This window comes from Polyodon spathula, chromosome 11 (genome assembly GCF_017654505.1).
Source record: "Polyodon spathula isolate WHYD16114869_AA chromosome 11, ASM1765450v1, whole genome shotgun sequence".
In the NCBI taxonomy this organism is placed as follows: Eukaryota; Metazoa; Chordata; class Actinopteri; order Acipenseriformes; family Polyodontidae; genus Polyodon; species Polyodon spathula.
In genome coordinates this window covers 37,127,561-37,147,501 of record NC_054544.1, presented here as the reverse complement: position 1 = coordinate 37,147,501, position 19,941 = coordinate 37,127,561, and the positions used below count along the sequence as shown (strand labels likewise).

At 36.3% G+C, this 19,941-nt stretch overlaps 1 protein-coding gene across 1 annotated transcript in view; it reads right to left on the bottom strand.

The window, feature by feature from the left end:
* The window catches only part of LOC121323477 (neuroligin-1-like), a 113,199-nt gene extending 93,636 nt beyond the window's left edge, over positions 1 to 19,563 (bottom strand). The window contains exon 1 of the mRNA XM_041264561.1: positions 18,771 to 19,563. Within this exon, the coding sequence (XP_041120495.1) occupies positions 18,771 to 19,260 (490 nt within the window). The 5' untranslated portion in view covers positions 19,261 to 19,563. The remainder of the gene's footprint in view (positions 1 to 18,770) is intronic.
* Positions 19,564 to 19,941: the final 378 nt, after the last annotated feature.

The window sequence follows — 19,941 nt, the reverse complement described above, 5'->3', positions numbered from 1 at the left end:
TAGGTTTTGTTGTTAAAAAAATATCAAGCAACAATGTCTGAAATAGCAATTTCCAAATGAAATTGTTGGAATGTCTGAACAATTGTATGATTTTACTTCAGCTTTGAGGAAACGCTGAGCCAATTTGTCTTTTAACAACATGTTAACAAAGACCGTAAAATGTTCTTTGGAAGCTGTGTGGTCCAGTGGTTAAAGAAACAGGCTTGTAATCAGGAGGTACTCAGTTCAAATTCCAGCTCAGCCACTGACTCACTGTGTGACCCTGAGCAAGTCACTTAACCTCCTTGTGCTCCGTCTTTCGGGTGAGATGTTCTTTTAAGTGACTCTGCAGCTGATGCATCGTTCACACACCCTAGTCTCATTTCTTGTAAAGCGCTTTGTGATGGTGATCCACTATGAAAACTTATTATTATTGAATACTAATAACTTCTACAAAAACATAATGTTACTACATGCGGAGTTGCGTTGGAGAGTTATTCATTTCCTAATTCATTATTTTGCTTATCTTGCTGAAGCTAATCCCTAGAGAACCAGAATGGTTTAATCTACAGTAAGTTTCTTGAACATCAAATTACACCAGGGCTAGTTAGTATTTATTGCTTAACTTTACGTTATTTCCTTCAGTTTTCCCTTTAGCACAAGCTATAAAGAAGTACCTCTTAGAGTTGAGGGGACCGCATTCGACAGCCCCACTGACTGTGACCACCCCAAGCAAGCAGTCTGAATATAGTAAATACACTGCTGAAGATGCCAACCCCCTGTTGCTTTAATGTACTGTTCATGTGTACAGTGGTTCCAGTCTGAGCAGTGAGTAGTGTGTGTTGTACTGGTTGGTTTGTGGGAGTGGTATGATTGTAACAACCTCCTGCCAAGAATTCTGGGAAAAATGATTTCACCTTTAATATTAGGTTGTAGCATCATTTTATATTGTTAATGCTTAATTTAAGGTTAAACCAGTGTTAGTATCACAGCCTTCCAATTCAAATATAATCTTTGCTAACATTTAAGTGTGTTTACTCTTCACAGCTGACTTACACCATACTGTTTTTTAATCACCACAAGTTATTACATTCACAAAGTGTTATTTTATTTGTGTCAGCGACCTCATAAAATAAGGTAATGTTTTTTTTTTGTTCCCACCAATATTTTATTAGCAGATTACAAGTAAGGTAATAGCACCATCAAGATTGATTGACTTGATTCAGGATTGACTCCTGAAATTGCTATTCCCATATTAATACACCTCCCTTCCCCCAGTACGTGGCAAAGTATCACAATACTTTTTCACAGAACTGTCTTTTACGTGAAGTGCTGGAACAGATGATACTCCTGGGGTATACCTAGAAACTCAGCTTGTGTCAAAACTACTAGATGAAATTAGCTTTATTCTGTATATTTAGCTGATGGATCTTAAGAACGGTCAGAATCCATTTCAGTGACATTTCTAGGGTTAAATAATATTTTGTTTTGTCACAAAGGTTTTTTTTTTGTTACCCCAGGCTATCTCTATGACATATGCTGTCCTGCATACCAGCATTACATATAAATCTTAGCAACGCCACGTAAACTAATTGCTCTTTGTACATTTCACACACACGCACACTCCCTAGAGCATAAATAAATAAATAAATGTAATCAGTTAAACTGAAACATTTTCAGGGTCTCTAGATTATGCTAAAACCGCCTGCCAAAATGTATCATTTATCAAGTTTTTTTTTTTTTTGGTTTCTGAACAGTTATTTTCCCTGTCATAATTAATTAAAAACATACTTGCTCAACTTGCTGTAATCAATGTGTTATATTAAAGTCGTTATTTTTACAAACGGCTTACAAATTATAAACAATTATTCCCAATATTGCTTTATTTGCGGATACAGATGATGTGTTTAAACTACAAGCTTTTCCCATCTCTGTTTTCAAAATAAAAAAGGGTGACATACTGGGGTGTATTTTAATGAAATACACAGCAGCGGTTTTAAATCTTACCACACATTAACTATATTAATCCTGCTGGTATTTTCCCCTAGGGTTGAATTGCTGACCTATTTGTGATATTACTAAATACTGTAAAAAAAATACAAGGAAATTAGATTTGCAGAAAATTAGATCTATATATTTTAGGAGATAAGGAGAACTTACAGAAGTAATTATGTATGTGCACACTCCTCTAGTCTGTATATACCACGGTTGTTTATGCTTCCTCCGCAGGGGATAATAAACAAAAATGGTCTCCAGATTTTAGAATTTCTCATAGGACAACTAATCATTAAAAAAAAAACCCATCAAAACCAAATGAAACCGACACCAAAACAAACATGAATATTATGTTGCCATGCAATGCCTTATAACATGCAGTTGGGGTATACAGTATTCCTATTATAAATGTTTTTGATGTGTATCATTATTGAAACTCTCCATCTATAATGAGATAAATATCCCCTATGTACCAAAAAGCTACTATAATGCAATTTTTAAAATGATTTGAGCCATTGTAACATTAAGGATAAGTAAGGATAGGAGCATGGTAGAAGATTGATAGAAAAAAAATGCTTAAAATTAAAAACACAACACTGCTTTATTAGGTCCAGCAGTCAGATACCACTTGTCAAACATTTCTATTTATACCACCAAAATAGCAATGACTATAATTAATAATCAGGCTAGGAAAGAATGACCACACAGTCAACTAGATTACCTATCTCCAGATCAATATATCAGTAAACAAATCAATCGTTACCTCATTTTTTTTAATTTTCAAATATGTTAACAGATTTCGATATCACTGATACTTCTGTATCGTTAAAGGCAATTTGCATACACTATGTGAAAGACATTTTACAGGACTCTGTAAGGACTCCTATTTATGTTTCGTTGTTTTTTTTTTTGTTTTTTTTGGGTGGCACCGGGTTTTACTCCTGAGATACAATGAATCTGCTACAGGCTGGGGTTATACGTACTGCACCAGAAGAATCTCCCTGTTTTCTAACTGTATGTGCAGGCTTCTCAGCCCGCACAGCTTTTTAAACCAGGTTTTAATACAGCAATTGATCTCAACTCAGACTTTATTATAATAGGGAAGCAAGGGTTTAAAAAGAAACTACTTTGTAAATAAAGGAATACAATTTTGATTTTGATATTTCCGCCACCACATTGACTAAAATGAGAAATTAAACAGATTTTTTATTTTCTTTCTTTCTTTCTTTATTTGAATTCTCTAGATGTGCTTTGGGAAACAAAAGCTGCAGTTCAGCTAATTGCCTTCAGAATACCAGCTGGAAAAAAATATATAAGAATCTGAACAAAAGGCACAGCACAGGTAATGCTATAAAACCTAATTAGACCTCACAAAAGCAGACTGTTTCATATAAAACAAAAGAAACCATGTGACATACAGCCCATTCCATTAACAATTAGTCTCCTCTGCACCTAATTAGACTAAGGAGATAAAAAGGTTCTAAATGTAATTGTGAATTCCTTATCTCTTCTAAAGCTCAATATTCACTACTAATAACATCTAAAGACCACAAGCTCTGAGGACCACTTAAACCACAGAGAAAATGGACCATTTGGGTAATTATACTACCTACATTTAATAAATATTAAACTCCATGGCCAAATCAAATTCAAAATAGGTTGCTTACTAGGACTGTAATCTAGCCAAGTGCTAATATTGTGAAGCAGTTTTTCAATCTGTGCAATTGTTGGTGTACCAGCCACACTGTAACAGACATCATCTATAAACTGTAGTTCACCACTGGCCTTTATATATGTTTGCCACTCTTTAAGCTTAAAAACCATATACAGCATTAAAATGGGTTATATGTTCACGTGTTGAAAAAAATAACATCTCTAAAGACCTTTTATTGTAAAATAATATCATTATAAAATAAATTGCATTTGGAAAAAAAAAGTGTGTTACAAAATTAACTTAAATTAACTCTGCTACAGAAGAATATATTTCTAACTCATTAACTGAAGTCTTTATGTGTAACTGTTTGAGTTAAAATAGATATTTAGACAGTTTGCAGTTCCACTAAAAAAAAAAATAATCTATGCATATAGAGCAATATATTATAAATACAGTACCCCCCTAATAATGCCACATTAATGAACCATATTTAAGAGACCTTGCTAATTGTGTGTCTACTGTGTTTACAATGAGAATGCAAGTGCCAGTGGAATGTCACTTTGGGATAAATGAGAACCATGACCATACAACCTTACAACTGATTTCATGATACTAAATGGTCTTATAAATGAGGAATGCTGCATCATAATAGCTGTATTAAAAAAGATTGTGGTTTCAGGAGACTGCATGGCACACCAGGGGAGATGAGGTTTGCTGCAGTAAAGTTTCCTTAAACTAGGTCTCCCCCAGTCACCTGAAACCAGGTTTCAAGCCACTGTTCCTGAAAAAGTAGCTTTGTGTTCTGTCAGCTTTAGTGCCATTTATTTGCAGAGTTTTTTAAACTCCACCACTTTAAAGGCAGTGATTCTCAAAGTTGTATCTGGATTTAATCCCACTAAAAACCATTAGGGTGCTTTATTAAGTTAATCACAGATTTCAAGAAAGTGAAATCTGTCATTAGAATGTTCTTTCAACCCCTCACCTCCAAGAGGGAAACCTGATCTATCAAAACCACCAACTTCTAAATATAATTTTTCACATTTTTCTAATTTTATCAAATTCTCCAGGTATGACTGTGGTTCGCAGCAATATCTGAACAGTCGTTTCTCCTTTTTCTTTCAAACATAGCTCCTTTGTTTAATGGCTACATTAACTTGGTTATCGAGAGTCAATTCCACAACTACTGTGAAATACAGTACTTATAATAATTAATCATTATTTATTCAATTTTTGTTTTACAACGGAGAACACTAAAACAGCCAGCATGTGTAGCAGACGCTGATTACGAAATTAAACCAAAATGTGAGTCACAACTCACACAGGATACAAAAAATAAATAAAAGATGGTGTGGATAGACAGTTTCCCCGAGGTCTGATTCAGATTCAGTTTTGTTCCACTAAACTCACTTATCACAAATAAAACCACATATTACAGAAATAATCCTTTCCCGGTGTCAAGCTGCCTGAGGGGAGATGGCTACAAGATGGCAACTTAAGGGTTTTAGGGTGCAGATTAGATTATGGGTTGGGGTTATTGATGGGTTTATATGGATTTACTTTGAGAGATAAATGCTTGTGATAGACCAAACTGATTGTAGACCTATCAGCCTGCAGCATTACCAACATAAGCCCTTCATCTCCTGCACAGAATACAAAGGGCAATACAAGAACGTTTTAAATCTTGTTCGTATTGCTGTGTTTCTTGTTTCTTCATGCATGCTCCAACAATAATGCACACGTATGTAATACAGAACACCCCAACATGGTTCTAAATACAACATTAGATAGTAATATCATTAATAAAAAGTAGTTCACCATGACATGCAACCACCTTGACATAATGTACAGGTTCCACTATACATCCCAAAACTCTGATACTCACAATATATTGTACATGCTTTTTTAGACACAAATAAAACTGTAATGTCTGAGAAATGTAAGGGTGACTTCACTGATCAGGGTCTTGTAGTGTCCCTACCCCTCACAGTGCCAGCAGACACAGTCTCCTGCACAACTATATATCATCTCAGTAAGATAATAATACTCACTCATTAGCTCATTCACTGTTTGCAAATATAGTCATGTTGGGACTTAAACAAAAAAACAAACATCTGGGTCATTGAATATTTTGTAGAGGTTCCACCTCCGTCCAGCATTGAATGGCATGATTTTCTCTGATGGTGTTCAGCCTTTGCCACAAATTGTCTACGAAATTGTCATGTAAATTTGAAAATGGCAGGCAGAGGCAGCATATATATTTATTATAAGTACTTCTACAACAGATGTGTTTTCTACAGGAGTAGTGTGACATAACTGAATATATCTTTATTGATTGATTTAGACTATCATGTCTTGAAATGGTGTGGTTTTTAAAAAAAGGCATTCTGTAAGCAAGTGAACTGTGATATACATCACTTAGTTGAGTATATACAGTATATACTGGTTGATTCATCACCTAAAATGTACAAGTGTCTCATAAATGTTACTGTTTCATGCATTGCACTTCCGTCAAATAAGCCAACTGATTTATCATGGCTCTGTGCTTACATCTCCAAGGGTTTCAAAGAAGAGCTACAGCAGTTATTATCTGCCAAGAATTCATTGCTATCTCTGAATCTATTGTCACATTAACAACAACTCATTCTAATTGACTCTTGACTGAGATCATCACTTGAGACCTGCTAATTATCTTCTAATGTATGCACATGGCGGGCTATTAAAATAGCCCGAGCTAGAAAAGTTGGGCCTAGAGAGTTTAAATGCAATGAGCAACATGGCTTTCTTAATGATACAGGGCACAGAATCATCAGGGATTGGCTACAGCAAGGCAAAATGGCCATAGACAACAGCAGGCTTCATAGTTCTGTGGATAGGGTTCAGAAGCTGAAAGTATGTATTAATGTTCTGGCCAACTGTTACACTAAAAGTTTAAGATCTGATAGTTTTAACTAGATTTTGAGACATGAAAACACTGGACCAGTTGATAGACAAATGTCCCCTAGACTCACAAGGTCTATTTCAAAACTTACAAGGAGAAAGTGGTGTCTGTTACTAGCTGCCTTTTTAAAGTTTAATTTATACTCCCTAATTTATAACCCTCAAATTAATTCAAGACGCTGGTTACTAATTAAAATATTTTTTAGTATGATCACGAAAGGAAGACCAATAAAACATACATGCATTTCTAACTAGGGATGACAACACTTATACCCAATGCAGACGCCGGTGATTTTAATGAGAATGTGTGACAGTGTGCCTCACCCCTGTGTGTATCTTTGTGTTTCATGTCTGAAATATGGATATAGTGGTGCACGGGATATAAATTGGCTGTATTTATGTATTTAGGCACAGGGATTGCACAATTACTTCACGTGCAGATAAAGTATGTAATAGTATGTGAGCACGGGGAATGCACAAATTAGTTCACATGCTGGGATTCAAGTAAATAATTCATTGGTAATTGAATCCCAGCACAACTGTATCTATAGATGCACGAGTCACTCACTCGGGGTTGTGTGTTCGAGACCAGCACGATACTTGTGTGTCCATCACACTGTTTGTTTAGTGTTAGTGCATTTTGTTTGTCTATTTCTTTGGGCTCAAAGTGCCGTGTGCTGCTTTGTTCAACGGTTGTATTTTCTGTGTATTATTAAAGCGCGCAAACAATGCATTTCACCATATCACCTCACAGTGCTGTGTTTCTTTCTGGTCTGACCACACACGTCATGCTTTTCACAGAATGCAAAGACGCTTTTATACATTAACGGTATCTTTTGCAGAATAGTATTAAATAATACATAAATATACTGGTAAATTTGAATATTTGTGTAATCTATGCAAACCCTATAGTGCACAGGTTTTACGTGCGTTACACTTGAAAACAGCTAGGTCATTTTAAGATTTCGTTATGCAAGGCCATTAAATAGGGTAAACTAGGGTACTGAATAATGAATTAATAAAGACAGACCAAGCCTGAACACTTGCAGGAGGAACCTCATCATGTTTCTTACTATTTTAAGTGTATTTTATATGAATCCCCCTGTATGCAGTAAATACCGTAATTAAACTGAATCGCTCAGTGGGGCCTTTCATGGCTACACTAACATATATTTTACTAAATTAAATCACTCCACACCGCTGCACGTTTCAGCACAGCACAATTTCAAGCTCACACACTGCTTCCCAACACCTGTAAATACAATTACAGTCATCTTCTTTGTTATTATAACATCAAAAATGTACGGCTAAAAAGGACAATGATGTACAAATTAAGTTTATTGTGACCTGTACAATGTAGCATCATGAGTTTGAATTTGATATACTGTACAGTTATTTCATGCAGTGTTTCACAAAGACTAATGCAGTCCACCTGCTGATATATGCTCAAATGTAATTTCCCAGCTAAAACAAGTTTCACATAAAACAGAAATATAATAGATACTTTGGTAAGTAGGAGGTAGGTATTTCTAAAGCCATTAGAAGTCTGATTTAGAGAGACACTGACGTAATAGCATTGCAAATTCTTCCTGCCATTTGAAAACAACTCGCTACGCTGAAATGTCAGAAAGAAGGTTCTAGAGTCAACGGTTATCCATCATAACATCAATCTCTTTTCATTCTCTTACAGACCAAACATACATGGAATTTCAGCTTTACTCAGCCAGGAGCAGCAATCTGGCAGGTCAGCCGACAAGCTTCTGGTGTCAAACTTGCTTGAAAATTACACATTTCTTAAAGTTATTTTTCTTTCAACAGAAGGCTGTGTTGTCAAAAAAAAGGTCTACTCATCACTTTGCAGTTTTAAAAGACTTCTTCAGAAGCTTTTTGCAAAAAAGTAAAAGTAAAAAAAAAACAAAAAAACATAAAAAGCCCTCTGGAGCATCCTACTGTACATATCATTTCACCTTTGCCTACCTGCACAACTCCTGCTTTCCAATGACCTTTCCAATTTGTCCTTAGACAGTTTCTCCCCTTCTAATGTATTAATCTTGTTTTTCATTCTAATAATTAGAGCACCCATAGATGATTTATACAACATCTATTTATTTTTTTATTTTTTATTGCATCCACAATTTCAGCCATGTCATGGTAGCTGGTTATCAAATCTATCAGATCACCAATAAACTTCAAATAGCCTCTTCTGCACAAAAGCAGAGCAACAGAAGGAGTATAGTGTACCACTGCCCAGCAAACACCACAGGAGCTGTGCAAGAAATTAAACAACGGCTATGTGGGAATACATTCACTGCAGAATAGTCTTATTCCTTGACATTTCTTATTTTGTATTTTTTTTTTTCTAGCAAATGTAAGAACTAACTCTCAGGGCGTAAATTTGGATAAGATAACAGATATACTGTATAGAGACACAGGGGATTGATTTATATTCAGACTAACATGACAAACCGAACTGGAGACAAGGAAGATGTTCAGTAGTGACTGTGTAGATGCAGCTCTGTTGTGCATGTGAATTTGCTTGTGAAGTGACTGATGACACTTAGAGAGTGTGAAGCTCTTTCGGAATCTAATACCAAGAACACACCAATTAACCTGACTTCCTCATGAGTGGCGACTCAAGCATCCTAAACACTGTATATCAAATGTACTGAATCAAATTTAAATGTGTGCCGCTGTGTAGCAAGCTTGATAAGAAAAGTGTTCTGGGCAATAAATCTCAGGGCAGACACAAGTGCCAAAATCCAATGACAAAGAGTTGATGAGGACGTTCATTCACGAGTGGGCTTGGCAAGTTTAGATCTGCAAAGCATAATATTTACAGTACAGTACGTAAGGAATACACAGCAAAACATACTGGAATATTATAACCAAGTGGTTGCCTTCTAGCAAAAGAACAGCACAAAAACATTGAGTTTCTTGCAAGATTCAGTTAAAATGGCTGTTCGTCTTAAATTAAATTTTTATTATTATTACATATTTGTAATTGATTGTCTTTCATTCAATTATGTGAGCAGTCAGATGAAATTGATTTTTGTTGGCCCATTGTTAGTGATTTATTGTACAAAACCAGAGATACATTGTATATTTAATCCTTTAAAAGATTAATAGAGGAAGCAATAAAAAGCTTTTAATTACATGTATTACGCTTTTGCCCAGCGGAGCCAGTTTAACGGATGTTTCTCATGAGAATGTGTACATGAAAACAAACAGTGGAGGTTTCTGTTGGCATTGACAACCATCATTCTATTACTGACATGCTTGCCTCTCTTCAGCTGGTACAGTATCAGAGTATCACCATTAACCTGGACCACAGCAATACTCTGCCTCTTGTGGATGTAAACAATACACATCTGTTCTATGTGGGGAAGTGGGTTTGGGGGGGGGGGTTTGAGAGGTTTGAGAGCCTGTCTGAGGCCCCAGTGGTGCATTAAACTTCTGGGTTTAAAAAACAAACAAACAAAAAAAAACAGGATACAATGAATGAAAAAGAAAAAAAATCTACAAAGGGACACTAAACAATGACAAGAACGGATTAGGTAAGATATTTCAAACCTGTACCAAGTTACACTTCAGTGTGAGTGCTTATCCTCACTGAATCAGAAACTGGTATTATTAATCACAGGAAGTTGTGGGTTTGATGCCATCCAGAAAAGTTCAAGTAAAGGCCAATCAAGAAATGGTCAGAATTTCCGACAGCCAGAGGCTTGACCACATTGGCCTGACCAGTAGAGCTTGACTGCAGACTAAAAGGCAGTTGCTTGCAATACAAAGCTATTTTTATAAACCCCATCCCCCAGCGACATTTTTCCAGTGGTTGTCATTTCATATGAGCACAGTGAAAGCACTGTAAAGAATAGCGAGATATGATAAAGCACATTAATAAACATAGAAACCAGGGTAAACTATGGTAAATGCATACAACCTTGGGAAAAGCCTAGCAAAAACAAAAAGTGCTGTGCAAAAATACCGTGGTAAACTTTTATGGATAAGTACCAAAAGCACTATACTAAACTAAACTCACATTTTAAATGTATATGTAAAGCAAGAACTTCTTTACGTTTTGTTTTTGTGACCCAACAAACCTCATTGAAACTTGTGTTGTTCCCTTTGTGCCAAATATAAGATTTGCATATGTTGTTCTTTTGGAAGACTATACTCTGTCAGTTATGTTCATGGCCTCATCATTCTTTACCTGTGGCCATTGTTTAACCAAAGAAGGCTTATGAGGAACGTTTCAGTTTGGACATATGGAATTTGAACCTCAATCTAACATGTTTGGTTATATAATTCTACTGGCTACATCTCAAAGAAACATAAATTCTAATAATGGTAAAAAAGAATAGCATACAGTGCCCACTGTGCCTGCTGCTTAACATAGCTTTTCATTTTAATATACTAAAACCCCAATACAGTTTAGAATATATTGTATTCTCTTGAAATAAATAACAGCGTAATTGTATTGGCTGTTGACAGTTAGGTAAAGAAGTTTTACTACAATTTTAAGATGCATTCGTTTTTTTTTTTTGTTTTTTTTTTTTTAAATAAACAAAAACATCAGTCCTGACGATCATTTTGCGGAAAACCAAGTGCAAAAACCTGTCAACTGCCAATTCTCAAGATATCAAAAACCTGCTCTTATCAACCGTCCCAATTTCCAAACCAAGTACTTGCAGATAAGAAGCTGGCACGTCAGCGGGAGCTGTTAATGGAAGATTATGTAGCGGTTCTTTTATGCAATCGTTAGGCAGAGGCCAGAGGATGTGAAAGCCTCTAAAAATAGGTCAGGATGAAACTGAACAGCAGATCAATTGAGATACTTCTGCTGTGTACATTTCAGCTAATGCACCTATTTCAGTAGGTTTTCTGAACTGACAATCACCCATCGCATCTTTAAAGTAGTTTAATTGTGATCCAAGGTAACAGCATTTTATTCTTGCCACTTGCCACAAAAGGCATCTTAAATCATGATCAACATTGATGCGAATTAAATGCATTCCAAACGTAAGATCATATATCCAGTCTTTGCTATTTATTTTCTGTTATAGCATAACGGCAAGCTTTCATAATAAGCATCACTGATATTGATCGTGGCTTTACTGTTGCAGGTGGGGTAGCTCTTGGGACAAGCAATTTCACATCTGCAGAGAAAAATAACAAGAATAGCAGAAGAGTGATCCTGGTGTTTGCTTTACAGTGAAAGTCTGACTATCAATAACAACAGGCAGGGAGGGAGACAAAAAGCTTGTTCCTTAACCACAAATAAAGACTCTATAAAGAACAAAGAATTGTAACAATGAAATCAAACAGAAATAGCAATTCGGAAATCATTCTTCATAAAACTGATTTACAAACAGTTTCACATTGTATCCATTTGACTTCTCATTTTGAAATGACTAGTAATTCTCCAATAGAAGGAGACTATAAAAGGACAATGCCTTCAAGATATTCTAGAGCATGAAGATAAAGAAAAGCCGTAAGATAGTACATGTTCATTATTGTTACCTGCAGAGGAGTTCTGAAAGCTTGCACTGCTAGACCACTTAGCAATATAAACACAGCTATGTCAGGCTTAATGATGGACATTATGAGTTTTTGGCAGGAGTAATATAATTAAAAATTAATAGGCGTCTGGCTACCTCAACAACTGAAACTGTTACAAAGAGCGCTATCGATCTGCTGCCGTGAGCAGAATATCTGCACCACAGGTAGGGAAGGAAAGGAAGAGGGTTTGCTGAGCTCCAGAAAATTAATTACCACTTAAACAATTGTTTTCTGTGATTGGCAAAAACCTTAACTGACAATTAGTCAAGCTTCAAATGACCAGATAAACAAATTACTATACTTAAAATGGAGCAGGTATTGAAATGTTAGATTCAAAAGCAGGAGGTAAAAGAGTTTGGATAATGGGGTAATGATGAGTAAGGATAAAAAGTTAAAAGGATTAGCCATTGAACTATATAGTATTAAAAAGGGTGATACCATATGATGAGAAGGCAAAAGATCCAAATCTCTTTCTGTGTTCTATTCTGCTCCTTTCCGAAAAAGCCCCCTCATAACCTTCATTTATCATGTGAAAATCACCAGACATCCCCAAAATAAATGATTAAAATCTTAGCTAATTGCAGCCAGCAAGCCAGCAGCAATCAACCTACAGGCAACTATAATTAATAAAAGCCTACTCTTGTCTGATAAGCAGGAACTCACATGTTAATAAAATGTTTAAAGGGACAGCTCCTGTTTTTTTTTTTTTTTTTTTTTTTTTTTTTTTTTAAATCAAAACATTAAGGGAATAATAAATGCTTAAAAAAATCATTGCTAAATCCTTATACAACTATCTTATTATACTTAAAAAGAGGAGAGGTCCTATTGAGAAATGCATTCAAGAGCCACCGCTGTTTATTGGTCCTTAAACAATTTGCACTTCTGTGCTCCTTCAATGCCTGTCAAACGACTGCTGAGATTTTGAGCTAAGTCCTAGCTTAAAGGTTAAATAGAATTTGAAAAAAGGGTGATCAGTGAAAATCAAGTCAGACAGAGGGTTCTCATTAATGTCTCTAGGTGAGGCTGAAGTTTTCTGAAACAATGACTCTGAAACAACTTGACATTATTTGTTGTTTATTTTATGAGAAAATGTCATGTTTGTCTGGGCAGGATGCCAGGTGGTACAGCTACAGTATGCAGAATCGAATGGACTTGTATTTAGTATAAATTGTAATCAAGGTGACTTGGTAGCCTGTGTAGACCTACATTTTAAACACAGAAAGAAACAGCATGACAGAAATATACCAACTGACAGATGCAGCCACCCAGCTGGTCCTAATTAGCAGTACCAGTTGTTGGCCACCCATCAACGAATCAGCCTAGGTGTAAGTTTTTAAAGAATACTTGCATTTCCCTTTACAGTTTCAGTGCATTTTTCAGCTGAAAAGGGATTTTAATTACCGGTATGATCCCTATTATGGACAGAAGACATAAAAATGTATGTGAAGTGTCTAGTACTATTAAATCTCAAGTCAATGTGCATTAAAGAACTCATTCTATACAATAAAAATGATTTACCAATGCTGGCTCAGTTGGAATCTGCTTTCGCTGTGTCGAACAGTCAAGTGAAGTGAGGCAGAAGGAGGGAAAGTGGCTTGCCCTAGGGTGGTGCGAGTCAGCGGCTGTGCTGGGAATGAAAAGTTGAATATCACATGTACTGTGTGTCAGGTCTCGCATTTCTGGAACTTGCAATGCAGCAACTTGACTCCCCTCCAATACAGGATCATAATTGGATGCATTTTGATTAAAGAGCAAATGCATTTGAAAGGCGCAATGTCCCATAAGGCTGTTTTTTTTTTTTTTTTTAACATACTGGCATTTCATGAGGTTGTCACCACATGATCCCTCAGAGATTGGTATGACTATAAGACAGGTAGGAAAACAAATTTACAGTACAACAACAAAAAAAAAAATTGTATATTTATCATTGCCAGTTCATCCTAGTAAGTTCATCCTAATTTTGAAATTAGAAGTGAGATTTGGGATACCCCATTTCAGTGCACTGTTATTTCGTTTAGGAGCTCGACAGCTAGATTTGAGAACAAATCGGAATCTTTCTTTGGAGGATGTAAACAAACTAGGCAGTCATTGTAGCAATAAAAGGACAATTTAACTCTTCTATTTTGTATTTTGTTAGAAAACGATTCTTACATTGCAAAAAAGGCAAGGTGTGAAAATACGTTGAAAAATAGATGGCCGTGATGACTGATCTGCTCCTTCCAACCCCAGATGGTGGTCACTGAAGGACAGAGGTATTCCCACATGTATACATGTTAAAATACGTGTTCTGAGAATAAACAAAAGGCATTTTTTTTGTATGAATTACTTAAGTGTACATTTCAAGTGAGCCACTCACTAACTCACTAAGTATTTTGCTTCAAAGCCAAGACTGGAGTTATGAAGTTCACTGCACAAAGATCTATGTCCCTGCTGTTTGTTTTAAACTTGGCTCAGATTCATGTAACGCCAGTCTCCAATTTGGCAAGGAGGCTTAGAAGTGAATATTTTCACCATTGTAACAGAGATTCTATTCAGCTATGTAATCAGAACTCCAAGACAGAGGCACTGAAATGCAAACGAATGCAGGGAAGCAGAAAAGAGCATCTCTGACCAAAGTCTTATTCAGAAAGATGCAGAGACAGGTTAGCTTTAGCCGGCCTCAGTCTCTAGCAATTCATTAAAAAAAGTGAGTTCAATGCAAAAGCTAATATGATGGAAATTATGGTAAAAACTCTATGGTTTGCCACTTTACAATAAGAGATCATTTTCTACTTTTTATTAGCTAGCTGCATGCTTTAAATATTTATGAGTTCTTGCAATATGCAGCATACTACGATCACCACAATCTCGATGGAATAAACATTATAGAGCAATATTGTATTTCTCTTTGGTATTTAATTATTCCTCCCAGCCAAACCAAGGAGAGGCGTAGACAGAACATGGAAAAAAGGCACATTTGGCTCACTCTTCATATTGTATTGGGGTGGCATTTATAAATGTTTTATATGTTATTCATAAAGGAGTAATTGATTATAACATTCCTGCCATAAATATTACATGCATCCACATATCATGTATATATTAATTATGCATTATGAAATATTAATAAAGCATTGTTTTTAACAGATGAATACAGCAATACAATATAATATAAAAAACACAATACATTTTCTCTAAAGAGTACTGCCACCCAAGAAAATACTATGCCGTCTGCTGTCCAAATGCAATCATATTGTGATTTATTTTCTCCCCATTTAGTAATCCCTTAACAGTCTAGGGGTCAAGACTGTTTCAGCACATACAGAAATATAGTTTTACTTGGGAGCTAGTTATTCCTGCTCTACCTGTACAGATACTTCAGTGCCATCGGTTTGCAAGCATTTCTGTAGTGTGGTTAATAATAATACTGAATATGGCAAATGTGGAAAAGGAGAGAAGACTCAAGAGGTGTTTTGAAAGCTTCTCAAAACTAAACTGCTTAAAAAAAAAAAAACATTTCTACAGCAAATGCTATTTCTGATAAACCTGTTCAATGCCACAGTGAATTGGTCAGTAAATTTATCATTTAAGTGTTAACTCTTATTTATGTGTGCTTTCTCATTGTGAAAAAAACATTGATAAAAGCCAAGTTCCTGGTGGTCAGTGGCTCAATATTGTGAAACATAGATCACAAACTGTAGACTTAAGTCATCAAGATATAAGTGCTCCTCTAAGAGACAGTACAGGAAGACGTCATAAGCAAAATACATGACTGCAGACCAGTGAGAGCAAACAGAAAGAAAAAAAAAAACTACAAGCAAATTACATTTTATTTTCATCTAAAAAAGTAATAATATCCAACAGTTTTTACAGTCCATTTCCCTGGGGAGGTTCATTCGTTAGAAACGTATTGAAGCTGTAAAATCTATTTCAACTTATATGTGCACATCACAGACATGGCACGTCTCAAAGGATAACCTTTAACTATTAAAAAAGTAGGCCACTGTTTTCAAATTTTAGGGAGGCAAACTCAGTGTCATTACTGACAACTGGCTTTCAATTCATCCCTTTAGACCTGCCCATGACTCCTCACACAGTGCTCTAATAAACAATGCAATCCACATTCACCTGAGGGCTGAGGGCTACCGTTTTAAAACCTACAGTGTGCACACCTTGACCTTTGCTGTGCTGATGTCCTAGTTTTTCCTTGTCCTAGTCTAGTCCGAGTCTAGGCCATTGAGTAAACAAGAATGCCAAAAACTGCAAACTTAACATTCACTACACTTTTCTTTTGAAACACAGTATATATGCAGTTTGACAATGTTGCCAAGGAAAATATCATGGGATGCTGTATTTTTTATTTGATTTTATTTAACAAAAGTTGCCTAGAACTGCCTTCAGAGAAAATACACTAACAAAGAGCAGAAAGTGTATTGTCTCTAATGTATAATTGAGAGTTTAAAGGTATAGGTGAAAGTGGGAAAGATTGAACAATTAAAAAAAAAATTAAAATAGAAGTTCTCCATGAGAAGCGGGATATACAGTACAGTTAACCTAAATGAATATTTGAAGACAACTTTAAATGTACTGGTAATGCCACATTGAGAAACCTTGGAGTAAGTAAGTTACAATATGAGTAAGTCATGAACACAAAGTACTACATTAAAACAGTAATATCAGCCTACCAGCCAGATCTTTGCTAAAGTGCATGCTTTATCCATGTTTAATACAGTTCTGTATTTCCTTCCCTTCTGACCCAGCACCACTCCCTTTTAAGAGTTTACCATCACAGTTTTTTCAAGAGGAGTTTCCTGCCAACAGTATCTGAATAAAATAAACTGTTTAGAAGACTTAGCTTTAAAATGAGCTACAAAAAAGACAAATTTAAGTTCAAGGATTTCATTGGCCTGCACTGGTTGTATGAGTAGGTCGCTCATTTTTTTATTGAAAAAGAAAATGTTTTCCCTCAGGAACCACCTACATTAATTCTATTTTTTTCTAGAAATAATTATATAAACTAATAATCAAACAAGATTTTCCTAAAATGCGGGCATATTGTAGTAGATAGTATATAAATAGGCAGGGTAGTGGTCCACAATCCCAAAATTGGCATTGTGAAATGCAGCATAGAATGATGCATAAGATTGCTCACTATCAATTGTTCAGTGTTAGGGGTGGGTCTTTGCATGTGGGAGTGGCTGGGGAGGGGTGGGCAGGGATGAGGGGAAGGAGTTAGCTACTCACCTCTGTGATAGAGTGAGGCAGTAAAAACAGAGGTAAAGTCTGCAGAGGCACTGTGTAGCTACTCCAGTCCCAGCCTACCCCTGCATAGTCACTGCTGGCAAAGGTGTTTGGACCACCTCCTAATGGGAATTCTGGGAAATTACAGGGGATAAAAATCAAGGCAAAATTGTAATTTAAAGGAATGGTGATGCGACCAGCTAACACATGAAAAGGCTGCTATTAATACATTGTGTGACATGGACTCACAGGAGGCACTGTGCCAGACAGCATTATTCTTTGCAAGCTGCGTATTGTAATGAGACTGGACCCTTTATGGATATTTTCACCATATTTTAGCAGCTCATTTAGGGTTACTCAATGGACTTAGCCAATGTTTGGAATGGTAAAAGGTTAAGTATGATATATAGGTTACTGTAAAAAACTCAATTAACAAAAGTAAGATAAATACAATGAGACATGTACTTATTTTTCACAGTTAAAAGCCAGCCAAAGTAGTTACATTAGCAGAATATATCTCTTCAGGGTTCCTGTCAATGAGATCCCACTGCATATTGCTAGACAGTTACGTTTCTTTGGCTTACTGCCCTGGAAGGACATTATCTTGATGAAATCATGATCAATACAACTAGTGTAAGCCAATGGAACAGCGATACCATCCGTTTTAATTGAGGTTAGGCTTTGCAAGCTGCAACGTCCTCAAATCTAATTTAAAGTCTTTCCCCTTCTAACTAACTCTCAGAGACGTCATCAATTACAGGAAATGTTCTGACCTTCAACCTCACAGTATATCAGCATCCCATCTCTTGCTGTCGATATACCAGCTCTTCTGTGGCACAGCTTCTTATTTTGTTTTTATACATACCTCCTTTTCTACATATTTTCTTGCCGGGTTTCCTGGCACATTCCTTGGATATTCTTTTTACTGCAAAATGAATAGAAGACTAAAAAATAACATGGAGCTCCATCACAGACAGTAGGAGCATGCAATACCACTCTTTAAAAAATCTTCTTCTTGATTATTTACTATTAAGCTGTCAGATCTCATGTATTATCCCAACTCATTGTGCCAATGGACAAATGATGCACCTTTGCAGTCAGTGTGAGAAGGAGGGGAAAGAAGGAACCAATTTCAACCTGAATGGACGTGCCGTGGCAGACAAATAAAATGAGCGTGGACAGGAAGTTAGGAAACAGGTACACACTCACGCACCCACACACACGCACACGTACACACAGTAAGCAGCGGCATGCAGATAGACTACCAAGGGCATGCTTCGGGTGATTTTATATATATATATATATATATATATATATATATATATATATATATATATATATATATATATATATATATATATATATCTTTTAAGAAGAGGAAAGAAAGAAAGTAAATATATCCCTGTTTCTCCAGCTGTTAACTCACCATCCTCTGTTGGAACATACATGTTTAAGAAAAGGCAGTCTTCACTCTGGTCTTGAACATATGTTGAAACTATGTCCAAGCTATTAGTAAACCACACTGGAAGCATGACCTCTGGTAGCCTTCCTTCTACAACAGTCTGGGGACACACTGGTGGAAACTGTGTGGCGTTGCGGATTTCAGACCAAGATGATGGCGGCTCGGGAGGCTGAAAGCGTCGTTCACCAGTAGGGGGAGCTGCATATGGTACACCAAGGAACTGAATTACAGGACCCAGAATTTCATTGCCGAGTTCCTTTTTAAATCCCCGCACCTTGCCGTAAGTGGTGCTTACCACCGGGTCCGAGTCATCCAGTTTTTGAGAGGAGATCACGACTGCTTGTAGCGTAAATCCAAGTATCCAGAGTATAAAGGTGACATCCACCCCCAAATGCAGCTGCACCCTCATTACTCTCCACAAACAGCTCAATCGGGTAGATTTTTGAAGTGACATGGTCCACAATTATTTCTGTGTAGCTGCACTAAAAGCAACCCTATTTATATCCACTTGCAAAGCAGTGCAATCAAAGGAAAGGCATCAAATCTCCTAAACGCAATGCTGTCAAAATCTCAAAGGCTTTTCACATGCCAAGTATTTCCCATTGATTTCACACTTATTGAAGCAACATCTTCACTTGGCGAAATTTATCAGGCCACATCCTATTGACAATTCTTGTTTCCATTCTGGCAATATGAAGAGCATGGCCATTTAATGCAGATCTTCTTCTCGTAAATCAAATCCAGTTAGCTGAGGGTCTATATCCTGCAGGAAATAAAAATAAGTCATTAGCATGAGAGAGAAAATAAGGGCAGAGTGGGGTTTCATTAGCTTTTACTATCTTTTCTATTGATGACAAGTTGACCGTTTAGAAATTGCAGCCTGCCTATGACATCAATGTGCATCAATCATTCAAAGGCACAAGAATGTTTATGAATTTATAGAAAGCACATTTCTTTGGTGCAATGTGAGGGCTGTGCGGGGTGTATTTTAATAAGACAATCAAATGGCATTTACAATGAAACACTTACAGCCTTTGTCTCTGAAATACTTTCACTTGGTTTGGTGGAAGATACATTTTGATTTAAACCAGAACTGGGGGTTTTGGTGAACAAAAACAAAGCATTCCCAGGGGCA